A 19,076-nucleotide genomic window follows, 5' to 3' on the forward strand; every position below is an offset into this window, starting at 1 on the left:
TATGGTGATGTTGAATGGTTTCCCTTGGAACAAGCCAAGATCATTTTGTCATTTTTGAGATTGCACCCATGTACTGCATTTTGGACTCTCTTGTTGACTGTAAGGGCTGCTCCGTTCCATCTAAGGGTTTCTTACCCACAGTAGAAGATATAATGGGTATCTGAATTAAATGGATTTTGAATTTTTCAAAAGCCTTTTCTACATGTATTGGGTTGATCATGTTTTTAATCTTCAATTTGTTAATGTGGTGTATCACATTGGTTTTCAGATATTACAAGATCTTTGCATACCTAGGGTAAATCCCACTTGATCATGGTGCATGATCCTTTTATCATATTGTATTTAGTCTGCAGTTATTTGATTTACTAGTATTTGGTTGAGTATTTTTGCGTCTGTGTTCATCAGTGATAATGGTCTATAATTTTCTTTTTTGTAATATCTTTGTCTGGTTTTGGTATCAAGGTGATTCTGGGCTGCAAAGGATAAGTTCAGAAATGTTCCTTCCTCTGCAGTTTTTTGGAATAGTTTAAAATGTATAAGCATTAACTCTTCTGTAAACTTTGGTAGACTTCATTCATGAAGCCATCTGGTCCTAGATTTTGTTTCTTAGGAGTTTTAAAATGACTGATTTAGTTTGCATACTGGTAATTGATCTGTTCATATTTTCTGTTTCTTCCTGGTTCAGTCTTGGGAGATTGTACCTTTTTAAAAATGTGTCTATTTCTTGGAGGTGGATCATTTTATTGGCATATAGTTTTATAGTGTCTCTCATGAATCTTTATATTTCTGTGATGTCAGTTTTAACTTCTTCTGTTTCAGTTCTGATTTTATGGATTTGGTTTCTCTCCTTTGTTTCTTAATGTATCTGGCTAAAGATTTATCAATTTTGCTTATCTTTTCAGAGAGTCAGCTTTTAGTTTCATTATTCTTTTCTATTGATTTTTTTAGTCTCTGTTTTAATTTATTTATTCTCTGATCTTTATGATTTCTTTTCTCCTGCTAACTCTGGGTTTTGTTTATTCTTTTTCTAGTTCCTTTAAGTGTAAAGTTAGGTTGTTTGAGATCTTCTTTTCTGATTTAGCTTTTATAAGTGTAAATTTCCCTCTAAGAACAGTTTTTGCTAAATCTCAAGAATTTCAAATCATCGTGTTTTCATTTGTCTTTAGGTATGTTTCCGTTTCCTGTTTGACTTCTTCAGTGATGCATTATTCAGTACTTTATTATTTAGCCTCTATGTGTTTGTGTTTTTTGCAGTTTTTCTTTTTTTGTAGTTGAGTTCTAGTCTCACAACACTGTGTTCAGAAAAGATGCTTCACATGATTTCAGTTTTCTTAAATTTACTGAGGATTGTTTTGTGGCCAGCATGTGATCTATCCTGGAGAATGTTCCATGTGCACTTGTCAAGAATGTGTATTCTGCTGCACAATATTCAGATGCATATTCTATGTATATATCAGTTAAGTCCATCATTTCTAATGTGTCATTTTAGGCTTATTGATTTTCTGTCTGGATGATCTGTTCATCCATATGTAGGACGCTAAAGTCCCCCACTAGTACTGTGTTACTGTTGGTATCTCCCTTTATGTCTGTTAATATTTGCTTTATGTTTTTAAATGTTCCTATGTTGGGTGCATCGGAGAAGGCAATGGCAAGCCACTCCAGTACTCTTGCCTAGAAAATCCCATGGACAGAGGAGCCTGGTAGGCTGCAGTCCATGTGGTCACTAAGAGTCAGGCACGACTGAGTGACTTCACTTTTCACTTTCACACATTGGAGAAGGAAATGGCAACCCACTCCAGTGTTCTTGCCTGGAGAATCCCAGGGATGGGTGAGCCTAGTGGGCTGCCATCTATGGGGTCGCACAGAGTCAGATATGACTGAAGCGACTTAGCAGCAGCAGCAGCATGTTGGGTGCATATATTGTTACATATGTTTGCAATTATAGCTTCTTGGACTGATCCCTTGACCATTATGTACTGTCCTTCTTTGTTTCTTATAACAGTCTTTATTTTAAAGTCTATTTTGTCTGATATAACTTTTGCTACCTCACCTTTTTTTTTTTAATTTCCACCCCCTCACTTTCAGTCTGTGTATACCTTTAGATATGAAGTGAGTCTCTTGAGGCAGCATCTGTTTGGGTCTTGTTTTTATAGCTACTCTGTATCTTTTGATTGGAGCATTCAGTACATTTACATTTAAGGAAGTTACTGATATATATGTTATTATTGCCATTTTGTTAATTATTTTGGAGTTGTTTTGTGAGTCTTTATTTTTTCCTTTCTTCTTCTTTTGTTCTCTTGTGATATGGTGACTGTCTTTAGAGTTATATTTGGATTCCTTTTTCTTTTTGTGTGTATATGTATTATAGTTTTTGGTTTGTGGTTACCATGAGGTAAATAGGTGTGTGAGTATATGTATTAAGTTGCTGATACCACAATGTCAAATGCATTTTAACCACCCTGCATTTGTACTCTGCTCCTCTCATGATACTGTCATTTATGTCATATTTTACATCTAAACGGTTTCTGTATTCTTTATTTATGCTTATTGTGGATATCAGTGGCTTTGCTACTTTTATCTTTTAACCTTCCTGCTAGCTTTGTGCGTGGATGGTCCTGGGGTTATTTCCGGACTACTGGAAGGCAGAGCTGGTCTTGGAGTCTAGTTGCAGGATCCAGGGATTCTAGAGCTGGTGTCAGATTACTGCCAGTGGTAGATGGGTTTCTGACACAGAGGCTCGAGTATCCAGAAGCTTGAATTGGCCTGCTAGTGGGCAGAGCCAAGGCTAAGTTTGTCTCAGGGCAGGGTATGGCCTTTTGGTCAATGATCTGGGTCTGCAGCCTGCAGGATTATGGTTTTTTTGCATCTGGTGCCTGCCCATGGTGGGTGGAGAAAGTTCCTGGGCCCTCTGTTGGTAAGGGCTGTGTCCAGAGGCAGCTACAGGCTCATGATGTCTTCAGGCAGCCTGTCTGCTGATGGGTGGCCCAGTTAGTTGCATGGCCTAAGGTGTCCCAGTACTGGTGACTATAGTTTGTTGGGGTATGGCTGGGTCCTAGGGCTAACTAGAGTGAGGATTCCACAATGACACCTGCTAACACCAATGTCCACATGGTAGAAGGAGCTCCCTAGAATGGTTGCCACTGGTGTCTTTGTCCTCAGGGTGAGCTTCAGTTGCCTCCTACCTCTCTGAGAGACGCTCTGAAACCAGCAGTTAGACCTGACCCAGGTCCCTAACAAATATGACTTTTATTTTGAGATCCTGGGACATGTGAGATTTTGTGTACACCCTTTACAAGTGAAGTCTGTATTTTCCCCAGTCCTCTGGTACCTTCCAAAATTAAGCTCCACTGACCTTCAAAGCCAAAAAATGCACCTGTCCTACTCATCCTGATGTGGTTCCTTCTTTTGTCTTTAATTGTGGAGGATCTTTTCTGGTAGGTTCTGGTCTTTTTCATCAGTGTTTGTTCTGCTTATCATTGTTATTTTGATGTGCTCATGAGAGGAGATGAACTCATCCCTGATAGGTTATTATAAGATAATGGGTATAATTCTCTGTGCTATACAATATATTCTTGCTGCTTATCTGTTTTATATATAGTAATTTATATCTGTTAATCCCATATCCCTAATTTGTCCCTCCCCCTTCCCTTTCCCCTTTGGTAACCACAAGTTTGTTTTCTGTATCTGTGTCTGTTTATGTTTTATATATGCATTCATTTGTGTTACTTTTTAGATTCCACATGTAGATTATTTCACACAGTATTTGCCTTTCTCTGTCTGACTTATTTTACCCACAAATATTCCTTAAGTCTCTCCCTGTTGCTACAGATGGCAATATCGCATTCTTTTTATGGTTGAGTAATATTCCCTTATGTATATACCATGTCTTTTTAAACCAGTCATCTGTTGATGTATACTTGGAATCAACCCAGTTGTGGCTAGTTTGTTTTTAATTTACATGCACTATAAACATTGTGACTGATTATCAACAAAATGAAGCTTCTGTTTTGCTGAATTAGGTTTAGTCACTCAGTCATATCTGACTCTTGTGACCCCATGGACTATAGGCTCCTCTGTCCATGGCATTCTCCAAGGCAAGAATACTGGAGTGGTTTGTCATTTCCTTCTCCAAGAGATCTTCCCAACCCAGGGATCGAACCTGGGTCTCCTGTGTTGCAAGCATCTCTTTACCAACTGAACCACCAGTGAAGCCGATAGACCAGTTGTGCTGAAGAAGTACTAATTTTCCTTGGATGTTAGGAGCACAGAAACAAACAGAATGGTATAGACAAAAATGCATCCAATCCTTTTTTTAAAGCAAATTCAACTGATAATTCAGTATAATCACAACCATAAAAAGTCTTACGAAGTCAAATCTTGGAGGAAGTAATGATCAATTTTTCCATAATCAAAATAGAAAATTTTTGATTGCCTGTTATATGCCAGGCTCTGTACTTATTCATTGAATAAATACATTTTAGCCACCTACTGTCTGCTAGGTACTTAAATAGACTCTGATGAACAAAATGGACATATTACCTACTTTTATTTCATATTAACACTAACTCTACACCAGATATGTTATGGTTACTTAAACTGAAAATCAGAAGTGTTAACTAGTCCAGAATTGTAGAGTTAACCATCCAGAATTACACAGCCAGTAAATGATGGAGGGCTTCCCTTATGGCTCAGCTGGTAAAGAATCCGCCAGCGTTGCAGAGACCTGGGTTCAATCCCTGGGCTGGGAAGATCTCCTGGAGAAAGGAACAGCTACTCACTCCAGTATTCTGGCCTGGAGAATTCCATGGAATGTATAGTCCATGGGGTTGCAGAGTCAGACATGACTGAACAAGTTTCACTTTCAGACACTAAATTGTAGAGCTAGGATTTGAATTCAGGTCTGTGTGATTCCACAGACCACATTTTTCCTTCAGTTCAGTTCAGTTCAGTCGCTCAGTCGTGATCGACTCTCCGCGACCCCATGAATCACAGCACGCCAGGCCTCCCTGTCCATCACCAACTCCCGGAGTACACTCAAACTCATGTCCACAGAGTCGGTGATGCCATCCAGCCATCTCATTCTCGGTTGTCCGCTTCTCCTCCTGCCACCAACCTTTCCCAGCATCAGAGTCTTTTCCAGTGAGTCAACTCGTCGCATGAGGTGGCCAAAGTATTGCAGTTTCAGCTTTAGCATCAGTACATCCAATGAACATCCAGGATCAATCTCCTTTAGAATCGACTGGTTGGATCTCCTTGCAGTATAAGGGACTCTCAAGAGTCTTCTCCAACACCACAGTTCAAAAGCATCGATTCTTCGGCAATCAGCTTTCTTCACAGTCCAACTCTCACATCCATACATGACCACGGGAAAAACCATTGCCTTGACTAGACGGACCTTGGTTGGCAAAGGAATGTCTCTGCTTTTTAATATACTATCAAGGTTGGTCATAACTTTCCTTCCAAGGAGCAAGCGTCTTTTAATTTCATGGCTGCAATCAGCATCTGTAGTGATTTTGGAGCCCCAAAAAATAAAGTCTGACACTGTTTCCACTGTTTTTCCATCTATTTCCCATGAAGTGATGGGACCAGATGCCATGATCTTTGTTTTCTGAATGTTGAGCTTCAAGCCAACCTTTTCACTCTCCTCTTTCACTTTCATCAAGAGGCTTTTGAGTTCCTCTTCACTTTCTGCCATAAGGGTAGTGTCATCTGCATATCTGAGGTTATTGATATTTCTCCCAGCAATCTTGATTCCAGCTTGTGCTTCTTCCAGCCCAGCGTTCCTCATGATGTACTCTGCATATAAGTTAAATAAGCAAGGTGACAGTATACAGCCTTGACGTACACCTTTTCCTATTTGGAACCAGTCTGTTGTTCCATGTCCAGTTCTAACTGTTGCTTCCTGACCTGATGAACTCTGGATGGAGGTTCGTGACATTGTACAGGAGACAGGGACCAAGACCATCCCCATGGAAAAGAAATGCAGAAGAGTGAAATGGCTGTCTGAGGAGGCCTTACAAATAGCTGTGAAAAGAAGAGAGGCGAAAAGCAAAGGAGAAAAGGAAAGATATAAGCATCTGAATGCAGAGTTCCAAAGAATAGCAAGGAGAGATAAGAAAGACTTCCTCAGTGATCAATGCAAAGAAATAGAGGAAAACAACAGAATAGGAAAAACAAGAGACCTCTTCAAGAAAATTAGAGATTCCAAGGGAACATTTCATGCAAAGATGGGCTCGATAAAGGACAGAAATGGTATGGACCTAACAGAAGCAGAAGATATTAAGAAGAGGTGGCAGGAATACACAGAAGAACTGTACAAAAAAGATCTTCACGACCAAGATAGTCACGATAACGTGATCACTGACCTAGAGCCAGACATCTTGGAATGTGAAGTCAAGTGGGCCTTAGAAAGCATCACTACGAACAAAGCTAGTGGAGGTGATGGAATTCCAGTTGAGCTATTTCAAGTCTTGAAAGATGATGCTATGAAAGTGCTGCACTCAATATGCCAGCAGATTTGGAAAACTCAGCAGTGGCCACAGCACTGGAAGAGGTCAGTCTTCATTCCAATCCCAAAGAAAGGCAATGCCAAAGAATGCTCAAACTACCACACAATTGCACTCATCTCACACGCTAGTAAAGTCATGCTCAAAATTCTTCAAGCCAGGCTTCAGCAGTATGTAAACCGTGAACTCCCAGGTGTTCAAGCAGGTTTTAGAAAAGGCAGAGGCACCAGAGATCAAATTGCCAACATCCGCTGGATCATGGAGAAAGCAAGAGCGTTTCAGAAAAACATTTTTCCTTAAAGCTACAATAATGTGTTCAAGTATATGACTGAAGTAAGGGAGTGCAAACATATACAAAGAAACATAAAGGCATGAAATGCAATAATTTGCATTGCCTAGATGAACTCTACTGTTTTATCTGGCTTAGATAATCTTGGCTAAATTTTTGCTGCAGTCTCCTCTTTGCCCCCCTACAATCTATTCAAAACATAGCAGCTAGAGTGACCTTAAAATACAAATCCTATTCAGTTACTCTTCCTCTGCAGACCCTCCAATGGAGTGCCTCCTCCCATATCCCGTCTTTCCTACCTAACTTGAAGTAACCACAGTCATTGTTATCAGTTTGGTGTGTATTCTTTCAACTTTGAGTATTCATTTGCAACCTTTTTATTTAAATAGGATCATAGTACACATATTCGGAGAAGGCAATGGCAAGCCACTCCAGTACTCTTGCCTAGAAAATCCCATGGACGGAGGAGCCTGGTAGGCTGCAGTCCATGGGGTCGCTAAGGGTCGGACACAACTGAGCAACTTCACTTTCACTTTCACACATTGGAGAAGGAAATGGCAACCCACTCCAGTGTTCTTGCCTGGAGAATCCCAGGGACGGGGGAGCCTGGTGGGCTGCCGTCTATGGGGTCACACGGAGTCGGACACGACTGAAGTGACTTAGCAGCAGCAGCAGCAGTACACATATTATTCTGCAGATTGCTTGTATTTTCAGTTGAATGCCCTATGTTCCTAACATAAAATTCTATATACCCTTGATATATTTTGTTGCAAAGTAGAATGAGGAAAGTTGTGTTATTGATTCCAAATTATACAACTCTTTAATCATGTTGCTATATGATGATTGATTTTATATTCATAAAACAAGCAGCATCTTTTATAACGGTTACCTTTTTGTATCTGCAGCATGAAGTAACTTACTTTAAAAAATTACTGTTGCCATAGGAGTGAAATATTTGTCATGTTGCTAGATTCATTATTAGAGCATAGATTCTTAAATTATAAATAGTTGTTAGAATTTCTTCTTTTATCATAGTTAACTTCCACTTGAATATTTCCAACTGCTCTTGCCTCTGCTCTTTAGTAGACATGTTAAGGCTATGTAAAGTGAAGTGAAGAACTGAGGGCCAATCATGGAGCAGGAGACTTGGCTTTACTCATTCAAGGCTATTAAAATTAGTTATTTGATAAGTGAATTGTGTCACTATGGGTAAAGACTGCAAACTTACAGCTTCACATTTGCTTTTGATGGAAAATATGATTTTCAATATATTCTATTTCATTTATTTCCTTATTTTAGTTGTTTAGGATTTAATATATTAAAATCTTTTTATTTTTAATTACAGGCTCGAGTTATAGCTGTGCTTGATTGGGAGCTTTCAACCATTGGTCATCCTTTGGCAGACTTGGCTAATCTCTCCATGTTCTACTTTTGGCCAAGGACTGTTCCATTGGAAAATCAAAGCCATCATTTGCAAGAAAACATAGGTATGAAAACATAATGTTGCCTAAATTTCTATTAAGGTAAAATTGTCTTTATTTCTCTCCATAATTAACAAAAGATAATTTTATAATCTTAGATAAACAGCTTTTATTTGTTTCTTGAAATGTTTTTAAATCATCTTTATCAATTTTTTTAAAGTGTGCCATTCCACTTTTAGTAATTTGTGACAAAATGTAATCATTTCTATATACTATTCTTTTGGAAATAAATACTTGGAGCATGTCTTGCTTTGTAGAAAATGGTTTTATATTCAATTTTATATGTAATATGACATTTGCAATTATTCACCCTGATATTTTTATTAAAGAAAGCAAGAGAGTTTCAGAAAACATCTATTTCTCCTTCATTGACTATGCCAAAGCCTTTGACTGTGTGGATCACAATAAACTGTGGAACATTCTGAAAGAGATGGGAATCCCAGACCACCTGACCTGCCTCTTGAGAAACCTGTATGCAGGTCAGGAAGCAACAGTTAGAACTGGACATGGAACAACAGACTGGTTCCAAATAGGAAAAGGAGTACGTCAAGGTTGTATATTGTCACCCTGCTTATTTAACTTCTATGCAGAGTACATCATGAGGAACGCTGGGCTGGAAGAAGCACAAGCTGGAATCAAGATTGATGGGAGAAATATCAATAACCTCAGATATGCAGATGACACCACCCTTATGGCAGAAAGTGAAGAGGAACTCAAAGGCCTTTTGATGAAAGTGAAAGAGGAGAGTGAAAAGGTTGGCTTGAAGCTCAACATTCAGAAAACGAAGATCATGGCATCTAGTCCCATCACTTCATGGGAAATAGATGGGGAAACAGTGTCAGACTTTATTTTTTGGGGGGCTCCAAAATCACTGCAGATGCTGATTGCAGCCATGAAATTAAAAGACGCTTACTCCTTGGAAGGAAAGTTATGACCAGCCTAGATAGCATATTAAAAAGCAGAGACATTCCTTTGCCAACAAATGTCCGTCTAGTCAAGGCTATGGTTTTTCCCATGGTCACGTATGGATGTGAGAGTTGGACTGTGAAGAAAGCTGAGCGCCGAAGAATTGATGCTTTTGAACTGTGGTGCTGGAGAAAACTCTTGAGAGTCCCTTGGACTGCAAGGAAGTCCAACCAGTCCATTCTAAAAGAGATCAATCCTGGGTGTTCATTGGAAGGACTTATGCTGAAGCTGAAACTGCAATACTTTGGCCACCTCATGCGACGAGTTGACTCCCTGGAAAAGAGTCTGATGCTGGGAGGGACTGCGGGTAGGAGGAGACGGGGACGGCAGAGATTGAGATGGCTGGATGGCATCACTGACTCGATGGACATGAGTTTGAGTGAACTCCGGGAGTTGGTGATGGACAGGGAGGCCTGGCGTGCTGTGGTTCATGGGGTCGCAAAGAGTCAGACATGACTGAGCAACTGAACTGAACTGATGTACTGTTTTTATAGGGATACCATCAATGGAAGAACTGATTTCAATATATTGCCGCTGCAGGGGAATTAATTCTGATCTTCCTAACTGGAATTTCTTTCTTGCCCTTTCATATTTTAAATTTGCTGGAATAGCACAGGTAATTAATTTTTTAACATGTGTTTAACTATTAACTTACTGATGTACTCTTGAAAATATTTTTGGTTTTGGGGGGTGTTACATTCTGGTTTTTTTTTTTTTTTTTGGCCACGTAGTCACTTGGCTTGTGGAATCTTAATTCCCTAACCAGAGATTGAACCCAGTCCCCTGGCAGTGGAAGCACAGAATCCTTACCACTGGACCAGAGAATTCCCTTATATTAATATCTTTATATCAATTTATTTTCCACAATGACTAATATCAAAGATGGATAAAATATAAATTCAGAGTTTACAGAATAGGAATTTGGCAAGGGAAAAAGTTGTGTAGCAAATGTGGTATAATAGACCAAAATGATGGAGGAAGGGAGAGAAAAAGACATAATGACAAAAAGAAGAAAAGCATATGAAAATTGGTTATTTCCTGAATAGCAATATAAGAAAGAGCTAAACTCCTAATGTGATATCTGATTCAGATTGTAAAGCCATTTATTAATCAGGGCTGATGGTGAGGAAAGAATTATCATTACATTTCCCAAAGCCTAGCACAGTACCTAGCATATAGAAGCCTCTTAAATATGTTTTTGAGTAGAAGACAAGCAAAATTGTCTATTTTCCTAATAATATGACAAATTTTCAGAGAAAATTGAACATAAGTAGTTTTTTTTTTTAATTTACAGTTTAAACAAATGCATTCTTCATTATACTACTTCATTAATTCTTCATTAACCTAAATTTGAATCTTTGTTTATTTAAGTAATTAAGATGTTTCATCACTGGCAAGGGGTTAGGATTTATAGAAAGAACAAGTAAGTAAGAGATTTTAGAAACAAAAGGAATGGGAAAAGAAAGATTAAGGAAAATTATGGTTATTTTTCCCTGTCCTCAGAGTCCATGCTATCCTCCAATACCTGAAGTATCTTCTAAGAAATTGTTGTGTTACATCTCATCCTGTAGTTTAGAATCATATTAATCATATTAATTAATCTTGTTGCTTGGATGGATTTCTCACAATAAGATTTATGGTATGTTTCTGTATTTGTCAATTTCCACAAAAAAGATTCCAAATAGGCTTTCAATTTAAAATGGATTTTCATTTCAAATGAAAACTTGACGTGGTTTATGATTGAAATTAAATGTCATAAACTACTATATATCATAAACTATATAGTAGTAACTTTAGAGATGATCATAAACATTCCATACTAACAAAAATGTGAAATTGGAAATGACAGAAAGACTGTTACAGTGTTAATATTGTACAAAGAATTATACACAAAAATGAACTAATGAAATTCAGTTGATATTGTTTGGGGCAGGGAACCAGAGAATATATTATGTTGGAAGCACAGAACATGGAGAGGCAAGAAAAAAAAAAAAAGTTGAGCATTCCACTAACACTGTTCAAAGGAGAATAGTTTCACCTAAATTAAAGGTCCAAAAATGAGATAAAATATTCTTAGAAGTCATTTCATTGTCTTCTTTTTGGTTTTATAATTTTAAATTTTATTTTGATTTCTTTAGTTTTTTTTTTTCTTCACTATGAAGGTAGAACAGTGATCTTTAGAGATGATATAACTTGTCAATTTGGTATCTTTGGTAACTGCTGAAGTAATTTTGAAGTTTGGTTTGATTTCCAGCTATAATTCTGTTATGATGAGAGTATGTTAACCAGATGATAAGCATGTAATACTCTTATTTGGAGTGGCATGATTTTTCCTGCATGTAAATTAATAGAATTGATAGTCTGATTTATATCTTAGTACTTTGTTAGTTTAGTGATTCACATAGCTGGAAAACTGGGAAGACTGGATAGCTGAAGAATAGTTTTCACTGAATTTTAATCACTTTATGTTAATTTACTTATAGGGAATTTATAAGAGATATCTTCTGGGAAATAATGTATCTGAAAATAGCTTTCAATATGGCAATATTGTGCAACCTCTGGCAGAAATTGGATTGCGTCTGTCAAAAAGGTAAGCAAAATATAGATTCCACCTTTAACTCAAATAGAGCCTTTAATAGGTATGTGAGGGTCATAAGCTTTAGAAGGATAGGGTTTGTTTTTATTGCTTACAACACAAGGATTACAGCTGCCAACCATGGTTATTCTTTTTTTTTCAGTAAATCTCTTTTATGCTTGAAAATAAATTGACTTCACATATAAAGAAATATCGATTTAATATTAAAAGGTTTCTCTTTTGCCAAGTTGAATTATAAACTTTTAAGGATATTGATAAAATTCTGAAATGTTCCCTTCTAATGTTTGTTACTTACATATACCTATTTAAAATTATATATTATATAAGATGATTTATTAAGTTTAAAAATGTTTCTCTCTTCTACCATCAAATTGCATGAAACTGTATTCAGACATTTAAGTATCTTTTAATTCATATGTCCATTAGTGGGGCACTTCTGAGGCATCTAATACACTCTTTCAAACCATACCTCCATCTAACAGGTATGATGCAAGGGGAGGGCAAATTAGGGGATTGAGATTAACATATACACACTACAATATATAAAATAGATGATCAACAAGAACCTACTGTATAGTGGAAGGAACTCTACTCAATATTCCCATAAGCTTTATGGGGAAAAAATCTGAAAAAGAATAACTATATGTATATGTATAATTGAATCACTTTGGTATACCTGAAACTAACACATTATAAACCAACTACTCTCCAATGTAAAATAAAAGTTAGAGAAAAAAACAGTGTGATATATAGCACTTATTGAACGCATGAATGATGTTGCCCCTGGAAATTTTTCCCAAGCCACAAGTTTCCATAACATCACCTTGAAAGTGAAAGTGTTAGTTGCTCTGTGTATCTGACTCATTACAACACCATAGACTGTAGCCCTCCAAGCTCCTCTGTCGTGGAATTCTCCACGCAAGAATACTGGAGTGGGTTGCCATTGCCTTCTCCAGGAGAACTTCCCAACCCAAGAACTGACCCAAGAGCTCCTGCATTACAGGCAGATTCTTTACCATCTGAGCCACCAGGGAAGCCTGACATCACCTTAGGACCACTGTATTTTACACTTCATCTTATGCATGAATATTTGTGATCTCTATAACATAATAAATGACAGTGCTGCTCTTCATAATGATCTTTAAAGGTCTTACTTATAATGACATACTGCAGTTGTATTTGTGAGGCATATACTAGGACTGTCTAATTCTATTTGTGTCCAATTTCTTTTCCTTCTTGTTTAGAGATTTTGATGGGTGAATTCAATAAAGATTTTAAACTTCCATTGATTGAGGTCATGCCAGGCTATGTTTTCTCCAAAAAGTGCTTTAAGCACTAAAGTTTAGTGTTCAAAATAAAGTGATTCTGCATTCCTCTGATAACCATGAAAGATTAAAAAAAAAAAGCTCCAAAATACAGAAGCTCTTTCTGAGAGATATTTATGGGGAATTGGGGGAAGACTTCACATTCTATTCAGAAATCTGTAATAATGATTTTGTATATCTTTGTAACTTTTTTCTTTCTTTGTAATTTTTTTTTTAATGAAGATCTTTCAGCACTGCACTTCCACAGACTGATACTACCCGTCAATTGTTTGCACAGACTAGGACAGGTCAGGAAATTCTTACCAGGGTGAAGCAGTTCATGGAACAACATATCCTCCCAGTGGAAAAGGTAAGTGTTCTATAAATAAACAGAATGTATTTGCGCTTCAAGACTATTGATGAATTACTTCTGTTATCTCTTCTAGGATTACCCTGGTATCATATCTTTGCAGTCAATCCTTACCTAGATGCCCCTTCTCACCTTAGCACTGAACTGCTACAGAGCCTAATCCTGAAAAATTCAAAGCTTCTAAAATATGCGAAGGGAATGCCACATAAATCTGTGGAATTAAAACTAAGACAAAGGGGATTAGCTGTTTGTAAAGTTAAGATCTTTGAATAGAGTAAAACATTACTTTGAGGGTCTTTTCCTAAGGCAGTGGCTTTCAGCTTTTTTTTCTTCCTGAGCCCCTTTGAAAATTAAAAGGACTTTATGTTAAACAAAAAGGGCATACCCAGGTAATTTTGTATATCATTTGAAACTGTATATGGATACTACCACTGTTCCCCTCACAAGCTCCTGTTCTAAGGTGTTAAGTTTCAGTAAATTTGCTGAGAGTAGACAAGTAATGTGACACATTCATTCATTCAGTTAACAAATAATAATTGGGTACCAAGTAATGGGTTAGGCACCTAGCAAGCCATTGAAAGTAAAAGAAAGAACAAGAAGACAGGACTTTGTACTCCTACAGAGCTTATACTTTAGCATGAAAGAAAGGCATTGAGAGATGGTAAATGCTGTGAAGAAAAGATAAAAACTACTATGACTGTATAAGGCATTCTTACCTCAAATTAGGTGGTCTTGGACAAATAACTTTATCTCTCAGAGGCCCAGTTTCTTAATATACAGTATGAATGCATATGACTATATACATAATAAATTCCCATTTAAATCTTCTGTGATTCTGAGAGCTCTAGAGCTAAGATGAGAAAAATTAAATAGGAAACTGAAAAAGACTAAAATTCTTTCAGCAAAAATTTTCAGTGTTGATATGTGTTTACAGAGCAGTTACTATTGTTGCTTGAATTATATGAATAATTATAGTATTTTTAGTGAAGATCCGGAGTGAGATGAACTTGGCTCACAGTGTGGAATATAGCTTACTATGAAAAAGTGCTTTTCAAAATAGTCACTCCTTAAATGTGGTCAGTGGTTAAGGTATCTCTTTGCAGACTTTCTGCTCTAGTTAGTATAAATACAATTTTGAGTTTTAAAATTATGAACTTTTGATGACCAGAATGTAAGATGGTACTATAAATCTTGTAGAGGAAAACATAGGCAGAACACTGTCTGACATGAACTGCAGCAGTATCCTTTTGGATCCACCTTCTGGAGAATGAAAATAAAAACAAAAACAATTGGAACCTAATTAAACTTAAAAGCTTTCGCACAGCAAAGGAGAAAACCATAGAACGAAAAGACAGCTCACAGAATGGAAGAAAATATTTGCAAATGATGCAACCAACAAGGGATTAACCTCCAAAATATACAAACAGCTCATGCAGCTCGTTATCAAAGAAACAAACAATGCAATTGAAAAATAAGTAGATCTAAGTAGACATTTCTCCAAAGAAAACATGGTTGAAAAGCATATAAAAATATGTTCAGTATCACTTCTTTTATTAGAGAAATGCAAATCAAAACTGCAGTGAAATATCACCTCACACCAGTAAGAATGCCAATCAAAATCTGCGAACAATAAATTGTGTAGAGGGTATGGAGAAAGCAGAAACTTCCTACACTGTTGGTGAGAATGTAAATTGGTACAGCCACTATGAAGAACAGTATGGAGACTCTTTAAGAACTAACAGTAGAGCTACCCTATGATGTAGCAGTCCCACTCCTGGGCATATATTCAGAGAAACTCTAATTCAAAAAGATACATACACTCCAATGTTCATAGCAGCATTGTTTACAATAGCTAAGACATGGAAGCAACCTAAATGTCCATCAACCAATGAATGGATAAAGAAGATATGGTACATATATACAATGGAATATTACTAAATCATAAAAAAGAATGAAATAATGCCATTTTCAACAACCTGAGTGGACCCAGAGATTATCATACTAACTGAAATAAGTCAGACTGAGAAAGACAAATGTCATATAATATCACTAATATGTTAAAATTGAACATATGCAAATGAACTTATGAACTTATTTATAAAACAGAAACAGATTCACAGACTTAGAAAACAAATACGTTTACCAAAGGGAAAAGGTGAAGGAGAGGGATAAATTAGGAGTTTGGGATTAACATATATATATATTACTATCTATAAAATAGTCAACAAGGACCTACTGTATAATACAGGGAACTCTACTCAATGCTTTTTAATAACCAATATGGGACTGAAAAAGAATATGTATATGTATAACTGAAACATTTTGCTGTAAACCTGAAACTAACACAATGTTGTAAATCAACTATACTCCCTGTAAAATTAAAATTTTTAAAAATAAAATTCTGAACTTTGAGGTATTAAAAAGAAAATACAACACTTTGAGTTGAAGATGGCAGACTGAAATCTTGAATTAACAATAAAATTTTTTAACTGTATTTTTAAAAGCACAAAAAAGGAGAAGTAAACATCAGAGGACTAAAGGTTTTGAAAAGAGAATGGAAATTGGATTTGGAAAGCAGAATGAATCATACCAAAGACTAAACCTTAACAGAAAGCCACATTTCAAGAGAATTTCAAAGTGAGAGAGGTCTTTAATACAGGTGGTAACCAATTTTTTCTTTTTACAATGGACCCCCTATGATTGCCTGTTATGAAGAGCAAGAATGAGAAGAGGAAGAGAAATGAAGATATTTGATTGAAGAATAAAGCTGTAATATGTGGGCTTCTTGGGCTGGTTTCTAACACTCCTGGGTAGCAGCAGTGATTGCTCCATACAACAAGCTGCCAGAGTACTCTAAAAAAGCAGATGATCTGTTTCCAAAAATCCAGGGCTTCAAACAATGGTTAGTGCTCCAGAGAAGAGTTCTCCACTTTTTCTTCCCCAGTGGGGGATTTGGTGTAGATACCAGCTTGCCTATCAGCCTACCTGATTTATTCAAAGGAGAGTAAACAGGCAGAGGAAACCGAGTAGCCTTGTCCTTCCATTCCTAAATGTAAATGAGCAATCCAGGGAAGCACAGAAGAGGTGTTACAAGTTGGATCATGATACATCTGCTGAACCTCATCTCATGCAGCTACTAAAATATTTGCAAAGAATTTTCAATAAAATGCTTTGTGATAAATTTTGAAAAAGCAGTCTATAGTTTTAAAGGAAAGATTGTCAACATTTTGTGTGGCAAGGAAAGCCATAACCATTTTCTGTTTGCAGAGTTTTCAAATTTAGAATATATATAATGAGAGCTTTTTCTTCCTTTAAAAACTTATACTAATATCTGTAAATGTTTTATCATATAGAATGACTCTGAACAGTACTAATCCCTATTTGTGAACACACACATTTGAAATGATGCTTGGAGAAAAGTAATTAGCTTTTTCAAAATAGAAGGAGAGAAAGCCTGTAGAATTCTGTCCACTATGATTATAACTATATCTATAAAAACTAGAATAGTCATCTAGAAAATAAGATTGTATCATATATTACACTAACATCTTAATATTACATATCTTTAGTAGTAAGACTCCTGATGATTTTTTCTTAATACTTTATATATTTTTCCAACTTATAAAAGGAAACAAGGTTCAATTTATGCTCTTCAACATTCAGAAAACAAAGATCATGTCATCTGGTCCCATCACTTCATGGGAAATAGATGGGAAAACAGTGGAAACAGTGTCAGACTTTATTTTTGGGGGGCTCTAAAATCACTGCAGATGCTGATTGCAGCCATGAAATTAAAAGACGCTTACTCCTTGGAAGAAAAGTTATGACCAACCTGGATAGCATATTAAAAAGCAGAGACATTACTTTGCCAACAAAGGTCCATCTAGTCAAGGCTATGGTTTTTCCAGTGGTCTTGTATGGATGTGAGATTTGGACTGTGAAGAAAGCTGATCGCCGAAGAAATGATGCTTTTGAACTGTGGTGTTGGAGAAGACTCTTGAGAGTCCCTTGTACTGCAAGGAGATCCAACCAGTCCATTCTAAAGGAGATCAATCCTGGATGTCCATTGGAAGGACTGATGCCAAAGCTGAAACTCCAATACTTTGGCCACCTCGTGCGACGAGTTGACTCACTGGAAAAGACTCTGATGCTGGGAAGGATTGGGGGCGGGAGGAGACGGGGACGACAGAGAATGAGATGGCTGAATGTCATCACCGATTCGATGGACATGAGTTTGAGTGAACTCCGGGAGTTGGTGATGGACAGGGAGGCCTGGCGTGCTGTGATTCATGGGGTCGCAAAGAGTCAGACATGACTGATTGACTGAACTGAACTGAATGACCTTTTAAAATTCTTTGGATATCATAAAGTAAGAACATAAGAACCCATTATCCATTAAAATGTTAAAAAATGATTCTTCCTGGAGGGGAGGGAGAGGGAATTGGTGGTAATCAAAAGGTATACATTTCCATTTATAGATAACTAGGGATGTAATACACAGCATGATAAATACAACTTACAATTATGTGTAAAAGAAAAAGTTTTTTCTATATAATTTTATATCTATATGTGATGTGTATATTCACTAAACATTGTGATAATCATTTCATGACGTATATAGTCAAATTATTATGCTGTATACCTTAAATATGTACAATGCTATCAGTCAGTTATATCTTAATAAAACTGGAAGAAAAAAGGAAATTAAATAAAGGCAATTCTTATTTAAAATGAATAAGGAGTCTTAAAATAGCATATAGAACAGAAACTAGCAAAATGACATACTTGAGAACACACTTTTAATATAATGATAACATTAGTCATATTTTTTTCCTGAATCTAATATTAGGGAGGAATTCTTGCTTCTTTTTTTCTAACAGACTCAAGTTTAAAGTGAAAAATGTATTATACTGCAAAATTACTTACAGGCTCAGATTTAAGACTATGAACTAACATACTCCAAAGCAGTATCTCTGTCAGTGAATGAGAAAGTTAAATATTAAAGGTGCTATCTGGGGAGAATTGATCAGGCACCAAGCATATTTTCTGTTTTCCTTTTCCATCAATAAACTATTTTTTCATACTTTAAGAATTAAAGAAAGATTCTTTGTGATAAATTGTTTTATTTTAATTCTGACTTCTACCATACCACATATTGTTGTGTTGTTCAGCCACTAAATCTTGTCTGACTCTTTGCGACATACAGATTTTTCAAAATTCCAAACCAATAGACTTTAAACAGAAGTATCAAATAATACTTCCCTCATAGCTCAGTTGGTTAAGAATCCATCTGCAATGCAGAAAACCCTGGTTCAGTTCCTGGGTCAGGAAGATCCCCTGGAAAAGGGATAGGCTACCCACTCCAGTATTCTTGAGCTTCCCTTGTGGCTCAGCTGGTAAAGAATCTGCCTGCAATGTGGGAGACCTGGCTTCGATCCCTGGGTTGGGAAGATCCCCTGCAGAAGGGAAAGGCTACCCACTCCAGTATTCTGGCCTGGAGAATTCCATGGATTATACAGTCCATGGGCTCGCAGAGTCGGACACGAATGAGCGACTTCCACTTT

The 19,076-nt window shown here is 36.8% G+C and overlaps 1 protein-coding gene across 1 annotated transcript in view; it reads left to right on the forward strand.

Annotated features, from left to right (window-relative positions):
• ACAD11 (acyl-CoA dehydrogenase family member 11) overlaps window positions 1–19,076 on the forward strand; it is a 123,257-nt gene that overhangs the window by 44,164 nt on the left and 60,017 nt on the right. Inside the window, exons 6-9 of the mRNA XM_055413627.2 lie at window positions 8,141–8,282; window positions 9,737–9,858; window positions 11,726–11,832; window positions 13,386–13,512. Of these exons, the coding sequence (XP_055269602.1) occupies window positions 8,141–8,282; window positions 9,737–9,858; window positions 11,726–11,832; window positions 13,386–13,512 (498 nt within the window). The remainder of the gene's footprint in view (window positions 1–8,140; window positions 8,283–9,736; window positions 9,859–11,725; window positions 11,833–13,385; window positions 13,513–19,076) is intronic.

This window comes from Moschus berezovskii, chromosome 1 (assembly GCF_049115385.1).
Source record: "Moschus berezovskii isolate FMDL1 chromosome 1, NW_MosBer_1.0, whole genome shotgun sequence".
In the NCBI taxonomy this organism is placed as follows: domain Eukaryota; kingdom Metazoa; phylum Chordata; class Mammalia; order Artiodactyla; family Moschidae; genus Moschus; species Moschus berezovskii.